This window comes from Acanthaster planci, linkage group LG04 (assembly GCF_054643075.1).
Source record: "Acanthaster planci isolate LZ-2023a linkage group LG04, COTS_SCS, whole genome shotgun sequence".
NCBI lineage: Eukaryota > Metazoa > Echinodermata > Asteroidea > Valvatida > Acanthasteridae > Acanthaster > Acanthaster planci.
This window is the reverse complement of record NC_141780.1, coordinates 4035797-4057223: the sequence shown is the minus strand read 5'-3', so window position 1 is coordinate 4057223 and position 21427 is coordinate 4035797. Positions and strand designations below refer to the sequence as shown.

Sequence of the window (21427 nt, the reverse complement as noted above, 5' to 3'; positions counted from 1 at the left end):
AAAATAAATACATCTTGAAAATAGTTCGTGGTACCCGCTGCTTCATTTGACTCAGACCGGCCAACCGACCCCGGCAAGCTCGTTGGTCGACTGGTTGAGACATCTGCACTGGTAAGCAGGAGGTCGTGGGTTCGAGTTCCACCCGAGTAAGCTTGTGAGATTTTTTCGCAAGCTCTCGGACAAGCACTGAGCATACAGTGCTTATTAATATATGTTGGTTAAGGGCAAAACCCGTTATATGTAATTAACTCTCGTGGAGCTCTCGAGTGGCCATTGCTGTGGGCCTTGGCTGGGCACTGTTGCCAGTGTCACACCTCCATACATGTAGTCCAAGAGTTTTTAAGAAGCGGCGATGTGACGAGAAGTGTTGCACAAATCTTGAAAAATGACCTCTGGGGGTCAGCATCTGTAAAGTCCTAACTCTGCAAAAGACTACGGTTTTGAATTTGCCATTCCCAAAAAGTTTTTTTCCCTGGGGAATATAATGCTGCAACTTGTTAATTCTCAGTAGAGCTCTGTAACATCAAATTAACACTTGCTTCTTCTGTCTCCACCCTACCTTCTTCCCCGGGATCAGATTACGGATGCAGTAGGCCCCTGGCCCTGGGTCTACTTTGTTAGTCTCATCATTGTGGGCTCATTCTTTGTACTTAACTTAGTTCTTGGTGTACTTAGTGGGTAAGTATCCTACCGTCCTGCCTTTTTTTTTTTTCTTCTTAAATTTTCACCATCATGGCTTTACTCACGTGCACCATTATGTGGTCTGATTAGTGGTACATTTGTGTTTTGCATGGGGTGTTTGAATGTGTACCTATGTGTGGGTGCTTTGTAGTGAAGCATTGGAAGCTGTTATTTTCCATGTTTGGAAAATAAAATTTCCAAGTGCTTTATCACTATTGTTCATTTATTATAAGTGTGGATCTTACGGATGTAAATTTTAGGGACACATGAAAGACACTAAAACATGGCATCGTGTGCTTCTCCGACCGAATTCTCGATTTTTGTGCATATGCAGGTTTTTTTGGGGGGGGCGCTAAGTATTGCCTATTTCCCCAAGTAGACTCGGATAATGACCACGGTTCAGTTCACCCCACATCAGCCATCAATAATTGCCACCCGCCTTTGCACCGCATCATGCAAGCATGACATGCATCGGCGATGGGTCCTGACATAGCTTGACACATCCCTGTTCAAGCTTCATCAACCGCCCAGTTGTTGAAGTCCGTCTCCTCCCGATAAATTATACAACAGGCCCCCCCCACCAAAAAAGAAGAAAATGAAAGGAGAAAAAAGAGAGGGTGTCGTGAATTATCTCGGTCACTCTGACATCATTAGGAATTAAATCCTGCATTTTACAGCCGGATGCATTTCGCATTTTCTTGAGCGGCGCGACTGAAATATTGATAGAGCCACTCGAGTCTTCTGGGTAACCAGTATTGATTCTGTTGACCTGGAATTCCTTCTTTTTTATGGCTGGCTGATTCTTGGGCTGGGACTCTGACCGAGGCTGATAATTGGCAGACCATCTGATTGATCCGACTGACATTTTATGATTTAAAGGGGCATTGCTCCTAGACTTCATTTATTTTGAATCAGTAAGGGTCTGTTTTTCTTTACTTTCTCTCTTCTTCCTCCCGCCACATCCCCCACGTGGATCTTCTTTTGTTTCTTTCCTTTTCTGACTACACTCCTCTCTCCGTGTCCACACTGTGTCACTCTGCTCCTTGTTTTTCCATCCCACTTTCCACATCTTGTCTTGTTTCTTCATTCTTTGCATCCCTTTTTCATCTGGTCATTTCTGTGCATTTGTCATCCTCCTTCATTTTTTTGTGTCCCCGCCCTCAACCTACTGGATGATTTACCCCTTGGCTTCTATGTGCTGTCATATACCCACTGTCTACCTTGTTACTGTGGTCTTTTGTACGGTCTGCCCACTGTGTACCTGGAAATCATATTGTGCTGTATGGTATACGTGCTTTCTGCCTTGGTACCATGGTTTCATGTATGGTGTATGTGTACTTGTACTATGGTGTTTTTTATGGTACACCCATTGTCTACCTTGGTACCATGGTGTTCTGTGTGGTTAACCCATTGTCTACTTTGGTTTCATGTTGTTATTCATGGCAAACCTAATGTCTACCATTTGTGTCGTGTTCTCTGCTATGGTATACCTATTGTCTGCCTTTGGACCATGGTGTGTTGTATGGCATACCCATTGTCCATGTTGCCACCATGTTGTTCTCTGTGGTATCAAAACTGTCTACTTGGGTACCATGTTGTTCTCTGTATTGTACCCATTCTGTACCTGTTTTTCCCTGTGGTATACTCGTTTACCATGGTTTAACATTGTTCCCTATGGTATACACATTGTCAACCTTGGTGCCATGTTATTTTCTATGGTATATGTATTGCTACATGTACCTTGGCATCATTTTTTTTTATTTACTATGGTATACCCACCGTCTACCTGGGTACCATGCTGTCCTCCCTGGTATCCCGTTCGTCTGCCACGGTGTTGCGTATGGTACCCTTCTCCTTGTTCCCATGGTCTGTGGTGTCTCCCAGGTCAACTATGCCATAGAGAGTTGGTGGCCATGGTTCTACTTTGTCACTCTCATCCTCCTGGGTTCGTTCTTTGTGCTCAATCTCATTCTCGGTGTTCTTAGTGGGTAAGTGGTGGTGCGCGTGGGTTTGAAACTGGTTCAGTGTGGTCACTTTTTTTGTTTGCGGCTTGTACTGTTTTTTTTCTACAGTGGCAATCTGTGCATGTGACTTGATTCATTGTTTGCATGGTCATTTGATGTACTGGTAGTTCCAAGAAATGTTTAAGTTCCGTACTTTTGTTGTTGTTACATGTATTGTGATTAAACTTGTCCCAATATAATTAACAGTTAAAATGACTCGATCTTTATATCATCTTTTCACTGTAGTTTTAACCACTTAGACTGGATATTGTCACAGTGTTATGAAGATTGCAGTTTATACAAGATATTGCATAAATGAGTCTTCAAGGGGTATGAACGGCCATCTTATCCTCATTTCAAATTCATCATCTGGTTCCCATGAGCCCCCATTGTGAAATGACAATCTTGATTAGAGATACCAGTCGGGACTGGTTAGAGTGCCACTTTAAATCACATAGAATGCAATGATAGACAGACCCTCTGAATGCTTGCAGTTGTTTGTCATCCCGCGAGAAATTCCTAGGCTTGTGACATGTCTTTATGAGAAGTATGCAGAATCTCTTAACATCACTTGGGTGTAATTTCCAATGATTTATGCATTGAAAGCTGTACTTTTACAAATGAAAGAATTACAGCTAGCACGAGAGTAATGCCCCATCCCAGTTGGGCACATTGTTGCACATTGTGTTGCCATCTGTGCGCCACAGCATGCCGTCAGAGCTGTAGAAAACACTCTCAGATTTCAGATGTAGCCTGACCTTTGGAACTGGGAACAAATTTCATAGCCTGTTGACACCGATATGGTAACTCGCTCCGTGGTGCCAGGCCCTCCAAGAACGTGAACATCTGGTGGTATCCTGAATAAACTCTGCGTCAACATGTTCTTATTGTCCCCTCTCCCCCCTTGGCCACCCGTATTCACCAAATCATCCAACGATAAGGCTGCTCTCAGTATAATGAAGTGCATGTACCTTATAAATCCCCAAAGCACAGGACGTGACATTTGCGAACAATAGAAGTGTCCGGTCACAGTTCTGTCAAGCAACCAGCCCCAAATGTCAACATCTCTTTGAGACTCTGAAATTAGAAACCTGTCTATTTTCATTTATTCTGAGTGCTATTTTAAGTTTCTCTGAAAACTAGGGGAAAAATCCCCTCCCCCTTTGTAATCTTCAATTCATCAGTCTCATAAATATTAAACGATCTTATTCCTTGTTGGCATTGTACCTTCTTTTGCAAGGAACCTTTTTGATATTTGCAATGTGTCCCGAGTGTGGATGCAAACAAGTGATACATTTTCTTTACGAACCTGAAAAACTTTACAAGCAAGGCATTGATCAGTTTCCATCTTAGTTAAATACTCGAAACCCCATCAAATTTTCACACATTGTTGCATCAGAGGTTGGAATTTAAGCTCTTCAAAAAAGAAAAATAATAAAGTAACAATCAATTTGGATGTGCGTTTGTGTCATGTATATGTCGTGAATTGTCTCTCCGTGCACACTGCCAGAAAAGGAGATAGCCAGCAAAAGAACAAAAGCCTCAAATGTCCGTAGCTGGAAGGAAATTTCACTGGTGCTTAGACAAACAAATTCCGTTTCAGTCACGAGCCCAGTTTATCTTGTCAGTTATCAATGCACTCAGAGATATTGTAAACATCCCCTTTTATCTTCCCATCTGTTGAATCTACACTTCATCGGCCGTCATTTCCTTCGGTGTCAAGAGAGTGAATTGCCGTTTATCCCTGTGGAGCTTTCATGTCATTTTCTCAGAAAATGCAAGCAGTTGTACGTGCATTTCTCGTGCCACCCGCGGCCTCCCACCGATTCCCCGTCTTCACCTCTCCTTCCTTCCCCTCCCCCCCCTCAATTTCCCCCAAAGTGGGTAGAAAGACAAACTCTACCCGGGTGCCATCCTGGCGGTAATCCTGACATTTGAGCGCCGGAGGAGTGAACGCTTCCCCAACACGGAGAGGCGTGACCCCCACGCATTGGAGGCCGCGGGACTCCCAGCGACCAGGCAGCTGAGGAAACGACCACGGATATTTGGATCGCAGCAGCTAGATTGATGGAGCACCGAGCCTCACCAGATATGGAGCACGACATGTTTTATCTATTTCCTTCTCCTGGCATTCATAATGAGCCCGAAATCTCCCCCTTCCGTCCACCCAGCGCACACGTGGATGCCTCATCAAGTGGTCTCAAGATCTCATGAGGCAGTTGCCAGTTAGAACTCAAGAGTGGGGTAATGCAGCATCTGGCAAAAAGGAGTTGCCAACCTTCATGTTCTTGGTGATATGTTTTCCGTCCTATTCATACTTTCCAGACTTAAGAGCCACAGTAACTTTTGAGGCACTTTTGAGATATGGACAAAACTTCTTTTCGCTACTTGCCGTCAAGTGTGAGAATGTGGTGACTTTGGCTGAAACATTGTGGCCAATATTTGCACATTTAACTGCTCGTTCATGTAATAAATAGCTTTGGGATATAGCTTCTGAAGAGAGCAATGTTCAGCTTTTTCTATCATTGTCAGTGGGAAGTTGGCCCACTCTTTTCTCCTTGAACTGCTTCATATTGTGTGTGAATAGTGTCTACATACAAACCATGCAAGTGTGCTTTTAAAAGCGTTGTGACTTCGTCACATTTCTATACATCAAACCATCGCTGTCAGAGCAAATGCATTCTCAACTGCAGTGAAACAAATTGAACCTACGTGAAGAACTCAAATGAAAAACTCTAAACAATTCTGCCGATCTCAGTTGACATTCAAAAAAATGACTGGAGGCTTGGAGTCACATGACTAATGTCTGTTGCTATGATTGGCCGACTGGCATCTTCCCTTTAAAAAGCCAGACAGCAGTCTGGTGAATGTTAATTAATGCCAGGCACGCGACACTGCTGGATGGAGTGCCTCTCTAGCTTTTACAAGCCGCGTCGTAGTCATTTATTAGGGCCAGGGGTCTAGTTTACTTGTCCCGACATGAAATTATGGGGGAACATGATAACATCAATGTCTGCCGGCATCACATGACTGGACTGATTGGCGCGCAGACGTAAAAATGAACCTATTGAAGGATTGGAATGAGGATGATGTGGCCGTTTTAAAAATAGCTTTGTCAGAAGTAAGCCTAGAGTTTACTCAAGTCTTTACGTACACTATTTATTTTTGAGTTTTTATAAATCAACTTTTAAAATTCCTGAAGATTAAAATGAAAGGACAAAATTCTTTAAGAAGAATACTCCTGAGTTTGGAAAAAGATATTTCCAAGATGATCATTCAATAAAGATAACCAGAATATTTCCTTAGAGCTTACACTGTGTGAGTGCAGGTTCACATGAATTTTACTCCAAACTTACCTGTATAAATTGAGGTTAAAATATAATACCAGAGTTGTTTTTAGCAGAAGCTCGATTTGATCATAAGACTTTTGCTGCAGAACAAATGTAGTAACACTTCATAATGTTTTCTCCCCGCCGTATTTTCCCAGGTTGAAAAAAATTGTTGCAAACCTCAGGTGTTTCCACATATCCATGATAATGTAGTGTTTGCATGAAGTACCCAGCCTGCTTGTTTTTACATTTTCCATTCCTCTTGGTACTTTTTCTCAACCCGCTGCTCCTGATGAAATACCACTTTTTTCCGACCCGCTCTCAGGGAGTTTTCTAAAGAAAGAGAAAAAGCCAAAGCACGAGGGGCCTTCCAGAAGTTCCGAGAGAAGAAACAGATTGAGGAGGATCTGAAAGGATATCTGGACTGGATCATGCAAGCAGGTGAGATTACAGGTGGGGGAGGGAGTGAGTGTGTTGAGCGGCAGCACCTGAGATTTGGAAAGTTCAAGGATCACGTCTTGGTCCCTCAAGACGGCAATGGGCAAATTGGCATCCGAGTGAGGAGTTGTGCATTAAACTGGATCATGCATTACAGCAGAATTGGGTGGTAGGAAGCTGAGTGGTTGAGGGGCTTGGCCTGGATCTGGAAGGTTCTTGGTTCATGTCCAGCCTGCTATATATACACCAATTTCTGAATTGTTCCATGAGCTCGGATCGTCTCACACTGGATTTGTTGAAGTAGGCTGGATCATTAGGGTGAGTGGAGGTGAGTGGTTGGGACACTGGGTGTTTGATTTCAAGGTTGTGGGTTGGAATCCCTGGACTGTCAAGTGAAGTTCTGTTGGTTCAAGTCAAACCAAGAAATCTTTTTTTTAAGAAGTTATAGTAAGAAAAAATGTGAAAGAGAACTTGCTATTGTGAGACTTGCAGAATCTGCCTCAGTTTTATTCATTCATTTTGCTTTTATCTCTGATTATTAAGAAAGTATGTTTTATTTCTGCTTTAAAACCAGTGTCAATCATACATGAGGTTCATTTTAAATGTTTTAAAATAGAGTAGATACAGTATTATTAGAACTGGAAGGAGATACTGCCATTGTATACCCATACATCTCTGAGGACTGTAAAGTTATTGGCAGCTCCATCAATGAATTGCAAGATCTATCTGATGCTGAACAATTTAAATGAATTCTCACATTTGACTTCTGTTTAGTGGGTGGATAGAGGCCGTGATTTTTAGAGGGGTGTTTCAGCCATATTGGCATAACAAAGCAGTCGGGGGAATGGCTTTCAGAGAAGTGTGTACTGCGTGCCGTTAGAAATGTTAGTTTATGGTCAGACATAGCAACAAATGTAAACATGAAATTATGAGCCCGTTATCTCGAACACCAGTCTGTTGTCTCTCTGTAAAACTACATGTGGGCCCTTTGTAGTAGATGTGCAAATTATAAATATTAAGGAACCCTTGAGACCTGTTGGGTTTGTGCACGTTCAGCTAAAAACTAGCCTAAGCACACTGTACCTGCCTCTGGAGACCTGTTAACTTTGTGCACATTCAGATGAAAATAAGCTGTGGATACTCAACACATGCACAAATACTAAAGACCTGTGGACTTTGTACCCATTCAGCTTGAAACTGGCAGTGCTTACTCTGTGCACACTGCAGCCACACTCTTGAGACCTGCTATCTTTGTGCACATTCAGCTGAAAACTTACTGACACACTCTATACACTGTCTGGAGATGAGTGCACCAGCGTGTGCGCTGTTAATTAATGAAGAGGAGTGCGCCTGAGTATTTGAAGGGGGAGAGGAACACTGTATGGCCTTGGATTCTGTATTGTCGTACAGAGGGCCTCGCTGTATTCAATATTTGCAATTTCCATACCATTGGAAAAACAGGTGTATGGTGGCTTTGAGTCATTCATCTTATACAAAGTGAGAACTGGACATCAGGAAGTAAACAGGAGTAAAGCTCGTCAGTTTGTTCTTGTGATTTATATTAAGATTTAAAAAAGGATGAAAAAAAAATTAGGATTTGAATTTGTTGTTCACATATGAGGAGTGTGAGAATGAAACTAACATGGTTAGAGTTACCAGCAAACGTTAACATTTGTATTATGCTAAGTGTGCGTGTGTTCACATCAGGGTTTATCCCATATGCTCACAGATGCATTGGTTTGCAATATAAGCGTAGAGACATCAGAGCCACATATTGACTGATTATTTATTCACCACTCCACACAACACCACTCTGCCTCAACAACCATTTGTGGTATTAAAATACGTATCGTCTCCATTTTGCTATCCCCCAGTATCTCAGTCATCATTAATTCATGGCATAATATGGATACTGGCTTGTAAGGAGTTGTGTGTTGTCACACGTAGACCGTTGTCAGGCCTTAGTGAAATACCCTTCTTTTGTCTGGCATTCAATACGTTTGACGTCAAAGCCGCGTCTGTGTTGGGATGAGAGGATCATTCCTGGCCGGAACAGTGGCGTTGATGGTGTCCCCGAGCAGGACTGTTGTCGCAGTTTCTTTGTGCCTCATGCTTGCGAAGGGCTTAAGATCTCTCTGCATTTCACTTGATAGACTCATCATTTAAAATGGCCTGAATTTTGTATGACATTGTCATTTTTAATTTAAAAGTGTTTATAAAAAAATGTTTGGGCAAAGGAAACTGCTCGTCTGATTCAAAATGGCCAGTTGAGTGGTGCGACGTCTGCATTAGAGTGTAGGAAGTTTGAGTCCTACCCGAGCAAGCTTGTAGCTTTTATCTCTGCCCTCGGACAACACCAATATGCTCTGTGGATCAATATATGTCCCTGCAGGGCGAACTATCCAATATGAAAAAGGGTGCCTCTGAAAAAGAAAGACAGAAAATAAAATAAAAAACAGCTCTGTGTTTGTCAACTTCAATTTCCCGTCTGTTTAGTCCACCAAAGACATAGACTCCTTGTTCTCAAATGTTACTCTTCGCAGAAGTCCATCATCCTTTGTTAGCTTCATTTCCTTGTATGTTAAGCCCCCAGGGCCGTGCTGGCAGTCTTCTGAAATCCCAGGAGGTTACTGACCGGCATGCATGCATCCAGGCTTACACTAATACTAGTTACGACGTAGGCTGCAATGCAGTGGCAGCCTTAGACCAAGCCTGTCTCCCCCAGCTACTGGTCGGCGGTGGTTATTGTGGTGGTGGGGGGGGACTGTTTCCTGCCAGAGGAGACTTGCCTGAGTGCTCGGGGTGAAATGATAGGCTGTTTGTGTTGGACAACGTCCTTGATTGCCGAGACCACCTGCCCAGAATCGGTCATGGCCATTTTATAGCAATTCTCGTTGTTGCTTATGATGAAAAACAAATTCTTAAAAAAAATGTTTAGAGATACTTCCACAAAACCTTTAATTGCATGCGGAATTTAATCTGTGGAAATAAATCAGGCTCCATCCCTTGTACTGGCTGGATAAATCTTTTTACTACCCTAGTTTCTTATTCAGTAGTTCTACAACGTATAACAAGTTTGTGCTTCGAAACAGCTTAAGAGTGTAGGCCTATAAGGGTTAATGAGGAAGACCTGCACAGTACAAAAATTGCTTGGGAAGTTAATGGTGATACAGTTTCCAACTCTTCATAACTGTCGGCTTTCCATCAGAATTGATGAAGAGCTACCCTTACTGGTACATGTCTTATTACTTTCGGAAAGAATTCATATCGTTTTCAACAATGACTGCACAAGAAGAGAAACATTTCCCTTAGGCCTACCTTAACCTCATAGGACGCTCATTACTGCCCTCCTTTTGTCTTATCGCTATTGTGATGTTAAATCTTTGTCTTTTTCCAAACCTTTCATGACCATGTATTGCCTTTCCTCGAATTGCTGGCCCGGAATTTTCCATCAGGAATGCCTGTATGCAGATTCTCTTTAATTCTCAAACTAGAAACCTAGTAAATGAGGCGAGATGGGCTACTTGCGCACAGTTTGCAAATTAACTTGACATTTACAAATGTCCTTTTTCTAGAAAAATTTTAATGGGAAAAATCTGGAGTATCCCTCTTCAAGCATTATATTCTGGGCAAATCGGCCCACGCAGGTCATAATCAAATCCCTTGCTTGTCTTCAATGCATCATGGGTTTGTGTGGCCACTTTGAAAATGTCTGTCGTTTATGGCAGCTTTCATTTATTGAAAAACATATTGGAAGTGAGGGTACAATTGAGTCAGAACTTTTAGAAAACAGTAAACTGAAGACAGTTATTTGTTTCTTGACCTTTTCTGATTCTGTGCAAATTGATTACAACATCCTCTCTTTTGTGTTAAACACAGAGCCCTAACTTGCAATTCCCCAGAAACAGAAGAGCTCCAGGAACTATTTCAAAAACTAAGAATCATCTGCAATATTTTAACGTGAATGTACAGCCGTATATGCTGGCTTTTGACTTTGATCATGCCTGCCATTATCAGTTCAATTATCATTATCAGACATGTTATTACCCCCTGTTGGTCGTAGCCGTAAGTTATTCTGGAGACCATCTAAATCACCAGGGAAATACATAGAACCAGTGTAGAGACCAGTCTTTCTCTCTCTGTGCTGTGAATCCTACCCCACATTCCCTGGTATGTGGGCTGAGTGGACTGACAGCTTTTAGACCCGCTAAAGCTATTCTTGACCTGCCGAGGAGGGCCTAACTTCTTAGAGCTGATATAAAGCAGGAAATACCTACTGCTTGACTCAGAGCAGTGGGGGACGAGTTGGCAGGAATTACATGGTGTGCAACATTTTGGCCGATATCCAGTTCCTGCCAGGATGACGTCCTGCTCTCGGCCCATCTCTGTGCCCACCAGCCCTGTGAAATTGAACATAGCTGGTCGCTAGGCTGAACAGCGCCCTCTTCATTCTATGTTCAGAGCAAATATGGTTAAAAACCCGTAGGTGATCCACTGATAATATTCAGATAACTCAATATTATGCAGACTCCATAAAGACTAATGAAAGCCATGTTTGATTCAATATTTCGTTCTTTATTCAGAACAATAAAGAACGAAATATTGAATCAAACATGGCTTTCATTAGTCTTTATGGAGTCTGCATAATATTGAGAAATATGGTTAAAGAGTGAACACTGAATTGTGTACATGTACTGTATGTGCGCAGTGAGATATAAAAAGCATCTTCCATTTGCACGGCACGGACCCAGACTTCTGCCTTGAAAAAGGGCACTAAAAAACCTGAAAAATGAAAAAGCTGTGTATGATTCAGCAATACGGGCGATTCACAATAGTGCGCCACCAAGAGTTTGCAACACGTTGGCCAATCATAACGCACGAAAGTTGTCGACCCTTTCCAAATGCGCATTGGGTCGACAAATTTTGCGCATTGTGATTGGCCAACGTGTTCCAAACTCTTGGTGGCGCACTATTGTGAAACGGCCGTATTGATAAAACACATGTCTTTTTTTCCAACTGCCCCATATGAAGAGGCATAATGCATTTATTCTGATTTGACATTTTGCAAAAGTGCATTGAAGAGAGTAAGGTGAAGTCCCGTGGGACTCAATGCAGACATTTATCAGAGCTGATTATCTGATATGAGCTCTGACAGAAGTTTGATATGAGGATGCAGCCAACTAGTCTCTGTAAAGTTCACGTTTGTTGGGGTCATCCAAAAAAGCGAGAACTTGAAGGTGAAACTGGACAGTATGTAAGTGTGTGTTTGGCACACTTGTCGTTGAATACTTAAATGTGTAATTCAGTTAGTATGATAGAAGTAGTCTACAAAACCGTGATAGTTTTGTCAGCAAAAGTTTTTCCACCTGCTCCCTGTTGAATGAAATTGTCACCAATTAGAATGATACTTGTGGTTACATTTATATAATGCTGTTTTCGACTTAAAGTGTAATATATGAAAACTGATGGCAAGTACAAGTACATGTAGTAGGAGTCTGGAGAGCACTCGTGGGGGAGGGGGCAGTAGCCCCCCACTTTTTGCAGGTCCTATAATTGGGTGGGGCTCGATGGCTCGAGCCCTTAATGGCTGCTGCATGATGGTCAAAGGTATCCCCTCATCGGTTGATTAAAAATAGGCATGCTGGTCAGGAATGTTCCTTTTGCGGCTAGCAACGCGCTCGTATTAAAACATGCATTTCATAGTCGTTCGTGAACCAGTGGAGTGCAGGTCCGACCAAAGGAGCCACTGTTGCTAGGACAATTGCACCCTCTGTTGGTCTAGCTTGAGACTCATAGCAAACACATCTATATCTGCTCAAAAGAGTGATTATCAACACTCAAACAGAGAGAATTCTAATGATTTTTATTATTTTTTTTAATGCAGAGGATATAGATCCAGAGAATGAGATCGAACAGCATGGCGAACCACCAAAACACGGTAGGAATCTACATGTACATGGTCTCTGAGACAGCAAAACCGCTGGGTTTATTCTATAATGGTTCACAGAATCTGGGGGTGATATTTCACCGCATCTCTTAGGACAAAGCTCTGCTGAATAACGTGTCATATGGAGTCCGCACGGGCAATGATTCTTGGGCAGGGCATTGTCAGCAGGGGGGAGGGCGAATGTTTCTTCATGCATCACGCTTTTGTTCAAGGTCCAATTACTCAGAGGAAATCCAGAGTTACATGTAATTCATTGGCCTTGCAGTATGTCATGTTATTTGGCCACTGTATGAGGGGGGAGGGGTGTAAAGGCAAAGGTGTATCGACCGAAGGGGGGGCGGTTGGTGGTGGCAGGGAAAAGTTGTCTCCCTGCAGACATGGTACCAGTTAATTCTTCTTTTTTTTTTTTTAAAGTGTCAACTCGTAGAAATGGTACCACCCTATGGGTGGGGGTTAGAAAGGAATCTTGCAAGGAAGAAAAAGAATTACGCAGCCTTCTCAAGTTACACAGTCCCTGCAGGCATTGATTTTTTTTCCTATGTACATTTTTGTAGCAGGTTATCCTGAATTTTTTTCACTCCGGGTTGTCCAGTTCATGACATGTTCTGTCTCTTGTCAGAGTCAAATGAAATAAAGTGTGTGCATTGTTTAATGACTGAAGGCTGATTCTGGGACGCTGTCAAACCTTTGTTGTTCCTGTACCACATAAACCCTAAAACTGTTGATGTCCTGCGTAACAACTGTTATTTTGACATTTCATTTTTCAACTAACAACCGTTTTTTTAAAAAAAAATTCACGTTTGAGGCAACACTTTTGTCTGAACCAGCTGATTGCAGTGAACCTGCAAATTGGAGCCATTTGCGTTGGGGGCCACGTCGGAGTTTACTTGGCTGCAACAAATGCGTGAAGCCGTAGTTTGTTGCTCACCTTAGCCACGTGGGGATCTCCTAGTCATAGTCAAGTGTAACTTAGACATGTCCCCCAACTTTTGCTAATGTGGCAAAGTTAACCCGCTGGAGAGATAGTCTTGGAAACTTCACCAAACACCCTCTGTTGAATTTTCCGTTGTTTTTGAAAACTAATTATGTTGTCACTTGCTGCTGTTTCTGGACATTTACAGAATTTTCCTGAGCTGTTGCTGAAGAATTTTACTTTATTTCATTAATTCCCAGCAACTAATAGCTCTCTGGCAGGCACCTGTTGTTAATGTTTTTGATGCTTTCAGAATTCTTTGTCACCATTCACGTATTAATATATTTGTTATGAATAACTGTGTTTGTTTTAAAACTAAATTCTGGGTGCATAAACAGTCCTATGGAAGCGACTTGGCACTCTTAACACAAAAGGTATTGTATGTTATATAAACAAGAGATATTTCGAGTTTATTTCATGTTGACTGAATGTCTCAAGTGAATTTTGATGCCTGACTTTTATTTCATTTGTGAAAAAAAAGTAATTTTGTCAACCAATCAGTACTTTTATTTTTCAAAACAGAGAAAAAAAACATGTGAAAGAATTCTGTTATGTGACTGGCAATTTTATTGAAAAGCCTTAAATGTTGCTAGTGAGTTTGTATATTTCTAGAAGTTCAATGTCTTTATTTGTTTTCTGGGGTTTTTTTTCCTGCTGTATTTCTTATAAAGTATTTTCTCCTGTGAATGGGCTTTGTTTCAGGAAATAAATTTGCTTTCATGTTTTCATTTTCCTTTTTTCAGAAAAGTTTAAAGAGAATTTTGTAAAAAAGGAGAAAATTCACTTGGGATGTTTTTGCATGTGAGTCTAGTTGTATTTGTAAACACTGCATGCAATTTAGACCATGTCTCACTTTATGTACAACAAAGATGCACGTTGTGGTCGTTTCATGTGGACTTTCAGAGGGAGTAAACAGACCTATTCCATGACCGGGCATGTGACAGCCTTGTACACAGACTGGTTTAAAGGTAGTTGATGTTATACTGTGGAGTACGCGGAAGAGAAGAACGCATTTAATAGGGTGACAGTTTTGCCTTGTGGCAACCAGCGAACTCGTGACGATGCAGTGATACGTTCTGCAACATTAACACATACCGGGTATCCCCAGATGGGACCACTTTTCGGATCAGATTTGTCCATGGTTCATATTTTGACTTGGATTGATTTTTTTTAGTTTTGATGTTTGTAATGGTTTGCTTTCCTTTCAGTTGGACAGTTTGTGATTTTTGATGGAATGCATTACTGTCTGTGTTTGTACCACACACTGAATGAACATTTAAAAAAACGTACAAAATCCTGGTTTGGAAATTGGGACTTTTGCCAAAATATGGCGACTATTACTGTGTGGACTGCATGCATACATTAGACCTATATCTACGGACAATTGGTACATCTGTGTTGGTCAGAAGAAATATGTCCGGATTCTTTCTTTTGACCCTCCAACTTTACTGACCACTCCTTTCGAAGCAAGGAGAAACAACTAGCTTGCATGTGTATTTTTCAAGTCATAGTACAGATGTTTCAAGCACACTGTAGATGTGAGGCATGCTCTTATTAACCAGTTTTATTTTGCATGTTACTAAGCACATTTTCAGTGAGATATAAAAATGCACCCTGGGACGAAGAACTTGATATTGCTCCTTTGATGGGCCCTGTGAAATGATAAACAGAGTGATTTGGCCAACATGCGTGTTTAAAGATGGAAATTTATGCAAGGAACTACACATTTATTGTTGCCCAACATCCAAGCCCTCCAAAAGTACAGTCAGATGAAAAGGAAAGAACAGAAAACTAAGTATGTCACAAACGAAATGCATGTTAAAAGTGTCTACATGACAGTACTTTTACCCAGCGTCACGTACACAAAGTTAACCATCTATTCTTTTTGTTAAAATCTATCTGGAGTGTTAAAACCCGTCTGTTAAAATAGTGCAACAGATGAACTCCTCAGCGACACCAACTACTTGTTGAAAAATGCCACCAGGAATCTTAGCCAAAGCTGCTGATTAATTCATAAGACATGTCACACCTCGACGAAAGGTGCCAAACCAATTCCGGTTTACACATTTCTTTTTCCCCTGGTGAGGTTTGCGAAAATTTCAAGGCAGTCAGCCGTATCAGTGGGGTTTTAGTGACCAGGCTAGGGTTTCTCCCTAGCTGGCTTGGGGTGTGAATGCAGGCTAGTCTCTTTGGGAGGGGGGGAGGGGAATGGCAATGGCAGGAACTACGTGAAATAAATTGGATTGCCTGTTCATGCTTGTGTGACTCGTTTTTTTTTTTTTTTTTGTTCCCTCCTTGCTTGTGTGGCAGTACCTAAGCCGATGAGTGAGTCGGATTCCTCAGAGAAATCGGAGGAGCTTGGAAGCACCGACATACCGCAGCAGTCCTGGATGCAGCGGAAAAAGTGAGAAATTTGATGCCTTGCTCATCAGGGGATTTTTTTGGGGGGGGGTTCCAGCTCAATCAAGGATGTCAAAAATACTTTCCTCCATTGGCTGAGTTCTGAAGGGGGTTTTCCTTTTTGGTTGACTTCTTGGAAAAGATTGAGTTAATTTTGCTTGTTCACATGCTTTGTTATTAAACCTGATGTATTTTCTTGCGCAGATCCCTTCACAAATTGTGTGTGTAATATTAAGTTAAAAAAAGTGATGTGGTTAGTCATCTTACTTTTTACACTGTGCTGTTTGTGTACTCGACGTTGAAATGTTCTGAAAAGTTATTGTTACAGAGCATTAAGGTTCTGAACATCAGAAAAAAATTAATTGGAAAGAAACAAAGTTATTTTATTTTTAATCCAGGTTTAGCAACGTGAAATAAAGTGCCAAGCCTACTGTAATTTAGATACCGATTCATATATTTTACCTTTAAATGCTGCAGAGAGCTGTTGAATATTCATGTCACATGACTTGAATGGCTCCTTAATGGGCTGTTAACTGGCAACCCGCTTTGGTGGGTTTTTTTTTCTGCACAGACGGCAGATGAGACGATGGAATCGAAGGTGTCGAAGACTGTGCCGGCAAGCAGTCAAGTCCCAGGCCTTCTACTGGGTGGTCATCATCATGGTGTTTCTCAACACCATCATTCTGGCCTCCGAACACTACCGGCAGCCCAAGTGGCTCATGGATTTCCAAGGTAGAGCTTTGGGAGTTTTGCTGCTGATTGGGGAGGGGGGTCTGGGGATGCTTTATATAGATTATTTCCAGTGATGATACCGTTGCTTCACTTTCCCTTCAGTTCGGGTTTCCAGAGGATTGATTGCTTGGACATCCCCTCTTCATCATGCGTGGAGCCCCCACGGTTTCGTAGAAGTTCTAGAATTTAAAAAAAAAAAATAACATACATGTAAATGATGCGCAATATCTGACAATATTTGTCATTCAAATGCATTGATTTATTTTATCATCCCTGCTAACTGAGCTCTCAACATTCCTAAACATTCCTGAATCCACCTTGGCTCCCTGGGGGGTATGCAATTCCACAGCAGTAACCATGTTTGTCCTTGGAGGTACCCCCTTTAGTCCTCGATGGAGAGAGGCGCGTAGGGTTAAAGTGATTTGAGATCTTTTGCAAAACGGTGGTGCTTTGCTGGTAAACCACCATGTGCACGCATAGGTGTATGGGCATTTGGCATTGAACGCACTATACGGTCTTCACCTGTTGCCAAGTTAAAATTTTTTCCAGCCTGTCTTTTTTCCCAATATGGGTCTGCTTCCAGTCAGACCGGATATGTAACCAGCTGCCGGATTTGAATCTTGGACCCTTTCGTTGCGATCTGTAAACCCCTTACCCTGCACGACTGTGTTCATCTCCAGCCTTCTCGCTCGTCTCTTTCGCACTTCCACAGACATCGGCAACCTCCTCTTTGTGGTCATCTTCACCGTGGAGATGCTCATCAAGATGTACAGCCTGGGTCTCCAGGGCTACTTCGTCTCCCTCTTCAACCGCTTCGACTGCTTCGTGGTCTGCAGCAGCATGGTGGAGGTGGTACTGATGTATGCCGGTGTCATCCAGCCCATCGGGATCAGCGTGCTGCGGTGTGTCAGACTACTGCGAGTCTTCAAAGTAACCAGGTGAGTGGATTCAAGGCGGTGAATTTACTTTGTCAGTCGCTCCAGAAGTGGATCCATCTTGACTGGTCCACACCAAGGACAGATGGTGAGGGAGTGAGCCAGTGAAGGGTGTTTGTGCGCAGAGGTAGTGTCTTTCTCCCAGGGATATCCAAGATAAAGATCCTTACATGGAAAGTGGGGCATTTGAAGAGGTCTTATCAGGCCCGCATGTTTGTCTCTCATGTTTTTTTTTTGTTTTGTTCTGGCCTTAGATACTGGGCATCTCTTCGCAACCTGGTGGCCTCCCTCCTGAACAGCATGCGCTCCATTGCCAGTCTCCTGCTCCTCCTGTTCCTCTTTATCCTCATCTTTGCCCTGCTGGGGATGCAGGTGTTTGGCGGCCGCTTCAACTTCAACAAGACCCAGGACAAGCCGCGCAGCAACTTTGACAACTTCTGGCAGTCTCTCTTTACCGTGTTTCAGGTGGGTGGAGGAAACAACCAGGAGGGGAGAGAGGGTACGGGGGGAGGTGACAGAGGGATTAAAAAGGGCAGTTTTGAGCTGTCTGAGTGCTGATCTAGTTCATCGTTTTCCTGTGCTTTGCCCTGACAGATTCTGACAGGTGAGGACTGGAACGAAGTGATGTATGACGGAATAGCGGCCTATGGCGGTGTACACTCCATCGGCATCATTGCCAGCAGCTACTTCATCATTCTCTACATCTGGGGAAACTGTATCCTTCCTGTCTACTATATCTGGAACTTTCCAGGGATGGCAGTTTATTCAGGCAGATACCTGATATCAGTCTATCCTCATTTGAAATTTTGGACTGATTTAAGGCCTTAACAAGGTATATTTTTGAGCTTTGAGTATGATCCTGAATGGCATCCTAGAAATTTTGCCTGATGTTTTACCCAGAGTGATGTTCTGGGGTTTACCGTCCACCTCCAAAGCTGTAAACTGCTTCCACTTGCCTCCTATCCACCGGATGCCATAACATTCTTGGTTCTAAAGGTCATCCATTGTTACAATGCAGTTATCTGCACTGGTAGTATCAATTCAGATCCAGGAGAACAAGCTTCCTCCCCAGGACTTTTTTTTTCCTTAGCTACACCTCTTCTCCCTCAGACATCCTCCTCAACGTCTTCTTGGCCATCGCCGTGGACAATCTTGCCGATGCCGAGAGCCTGACCGCCTTGGAGAAGGAGCGGGAGGAGGAGAAGAGAAACAAGTCCATCCGGCGAGCCAACGAGGTGGACCTCTCCAAGCAGCTGCCACCCGGGGTGGACCCCAAGGGGGTGATCCGAGGCCCTAAGAGGCTGCAGGAGAAGCGCAAGGCACTGAACAAGGAGGCGCCCTCCTCCAACAATCACAAGTGAGTCCAGATGGGTTAGGGCGGAGGAGACGATGGATGGGATGATGGGATGGGGCAGTGTAGGAGATAGCTAGGATTGGGCAGGGTTGGAGATGGATGGGATGATGGGTTAGGGCGGAGGAGAGACGATGGATGGGATGATGGGGAGGGGGTGAAACCTTTTAAGTGGCATTCATTTTACATCCACAATGTAGTCATTGATCAGCCAATTTTTTCTGTGCTTACTGTTCTTTAAAATTGTGGCAAGCTTGCACTTGGTTAGCATGATTCCTTGTTTTATTCCAGTACAATTTGTAACTTGCATGGATGACTCTTAATACGAGCTGCTTTTGAGGTAAAGAAATTGAGATTCATATGAAGCAGCGAGCCATGGCGGCTTCGCTGTTCTAGTTTGTATCTTTAAATGTTTTTTAATGGCACAATATACTGATTGTTGCTTTCTTTCTGTACCCAGGGCCATAGAGGATGGAGAGAAGGTAAGAACTTATAGTGTCATAAATCCCTTTTGCCTCCAACACTATGCTTGTATCCACCGATTGCGTTAACATTATCTTAACCCTATGATGCGGAATACCCGTCTTAGATGGTCCCATTGTATTCTGCGTAAACTATCCCATAATCTCTAAAAAAATCTATCCAAAAACTTGGGCAGGATGTCGCTCAATTCAGTTGCATCTTGTGGATTTCACAGGTCATCTATCCACACTTACTGTTCCTTGCATTGACATCCTCTCAAAGTTTGGCATTGCTTTGAGAGCAGGAGATGAATTCTTTGGCCTCATATGTTGACCTGTCACATTTAAAGTGCACTATTGTACTTTCCTCCTTCAGCAAGTCCACATTGAAGAAGACGAGGCCAAGAAGGCACTCAAAGAGCCGGGTAAGTCGCCTCTCCAGAAAGGGCTTCAGCTGCTGTTAGTAGCCCAGGGTTCGCACAGCACCTGGGATTCCTTGAATGTACTTGAAAAAAAGTTGATCCTTGAAAATCCTTGAATGTCCTGAACTTTTCAAGATGCTTTGTAAAAATCCTGGAATGTCCTTGAATTTAATAAAGGTCCTCTTGTTTTATCTTCATTTTAGTCTTGTTAGTCAATTATTTACCATTGTCACATCCAGGTTGTCACATATGGCAAGTCAGAATTGCCAGCTTGCCCTGTTAATTACGCTATGAAATGGGGGGAAAATACACGTACATGTCCGTGCACTCATGCAGCGTTATGTAATTATAATGTGCATGCCCCTCAAACTTGTTGCTGGTATCATAATGAGACCAAATGTGGCACGAAACTCCTGGAAATTATAGGTTGAAAACACCTGAAATGTCCTGGAAAAACTTCTCTGTGAGGTGTATGAATCCTGGTAGCCATTGCTGGATGTCTCTCATTGAGGGTGGTTGTCGAGGCAGAAAAGTGAAATGTAGATTATAAAATGATACACAATTTTGCACATAGCATATGGATAAGTACCTGACTACCGTACGTCAGGAGATTGTCAAGGGTTAGTTATTTTGTACAGCTGTAATGCCATTTTGTAGTGTTGCTATAAGGGGTTATCCTGATGTGTAGATCCCAGTCTGACCGTTGGTGTACGAAGGTGTCTGTTACCCCCCTGACAGGTGAGTAAAGTAGTAACAGTGCAGCAAAACTGACTACGACATGATTATCAGAGTGAATTTCTATCCACATCCCGTCGCCTAGGAGACGAGGACGAGGATGAGGAGGAAGAAGAGACCTTGACAACGCAATCGGCCAGGCCGCGCCGTCTGTCAGAGCTGGATCTGCCCAACAAGAAGGCACCCATGCCCAAGGAGAGCTCGCTGTTCGTCTTAGGCCCAGAGAACAGGTGTGCCCCCCCTCCACCATTACTTCCTTCTCCTCCCCACAGGTCAAAGTTCAATTTCTGGAAAGCATCTCATTGAAACTTTCTCATTATGTCTCTGTGTCATTTTAAGATTTGTGGGGATGTACTAGGTGGTTGGGGACTGTAGCCCCCTTCCCATGTCTATCTTACTCAGTGAAACTCTGGGACAAAGGATTTAAATGACTTGTGCTATAAGTTGTAATTTCACCCGCCCTTCAACTTTGACAAAATTTTTATGAAGCGACCAAATCTGGTGACATGTTTCCAAACATTTTCCCTTGTTGGAAGTCACTCTCCCTTGGACCCAAGACCCGGATAAGCAACATCCGTCATTATACACACCTGCGTTATCCAAACAGTAACCTCGGCACATAATTGCGTCATGCTGGCATGTGTTCACATTTGTATCAGATCTTGCCCTCAAATGATTTGTGGGACCGTGGTGTTCATGGGCCACCATCGAGAACATGACGACATGACCAGGAAAAAAGCGCAGTGATGTTGCAGGTTTTTCAGCGGGGTAAAAGTTGAGTTGAAGTCGCTGACTTGTTTTATATATTTTTAAACAGGTTCCGTAAAGGCTGCTACTTCGTGTGCACTCACAACTACTTCTCCAACGTCGTCTTGCTACTGATCCTCATCAGCAGCATCATGCTTGCCGCTGAGGATCCAATAGACAAAAACAAGACGTTAAACTTTGTAAGTCAAGTTGCAGGCCTCTTGGACATGTAACGTGTCAAGTCCTATTCCCTCCACTCCCAGGGTGTAAGCT

At 42.9% G+C, this 21427-nt stretch overlaps 1 protein-coding gene across 7 annotated transcripts in view; it reads left to right on the top strand.

Moving 5' to 3' along the window:
• LOC110974142 (voltage-dependent L-type calcium channel subunit alpha-1D-like) overlaps window positions 1-21427 on the top strand; it is a 137575-nt gene that overhangs the window by 81339 nt on the left and 34809 nt on the right. For 3 of the 7 annotated variants that reach the window (XM_087135211.1, XM_087135206.1, XM_087135209.1), the window contains exons 8-21: window positions 2566-2669; window positions 6339-6454; window positions 12336-12389; window positions 13710-13745; window positions 15682-15775; window positions 16343-16503; window positions 17216-17441; window positions 17693-17903; window positions 18033-18153; window positions 18549-18795; window positions 19250-19271; window positions 19627-19675; window positions 20493-20637; window positions 21225-21354. In XM_087135211.1, coding sequence (XP_086991337.1) covers window positions 2566-2669; window positions 6339-6454; window positions 12336-12389; window positions 13710-13745; window positions 15682-15775; window positions 16343-16503; window positions 17216-17441; window positions 17693-17903; window positions 18033-18153; window positions 18549-18795; window positions 19250-19271; window positions 19627-19675; window positions 20493-20637; window positions 21225-21354 — 1716 coding nt within the window. Of the gene's footprint in view, window positions 1-577; window positions 679-2565; window positions 2670-6338; window positions 6455-12335; window positions 12390-13709; window positions 13746-15681; window positions 15776-16342; window positions 16504-17215; window positions 17442-17692; window positions 17904-18032; window positions 18154-18548; window positions 18796-19249; window positions 19272-19626; window positions 19676-20492; window positions 20638-21224; window positions 21355-21427 lie in introns of all 7 variants that reach the window. The other 4 variants (XM_087135207.1, XM_087135213.1, XM_087135208.1 and 1 more) reach the window with 3 other exon arrangements.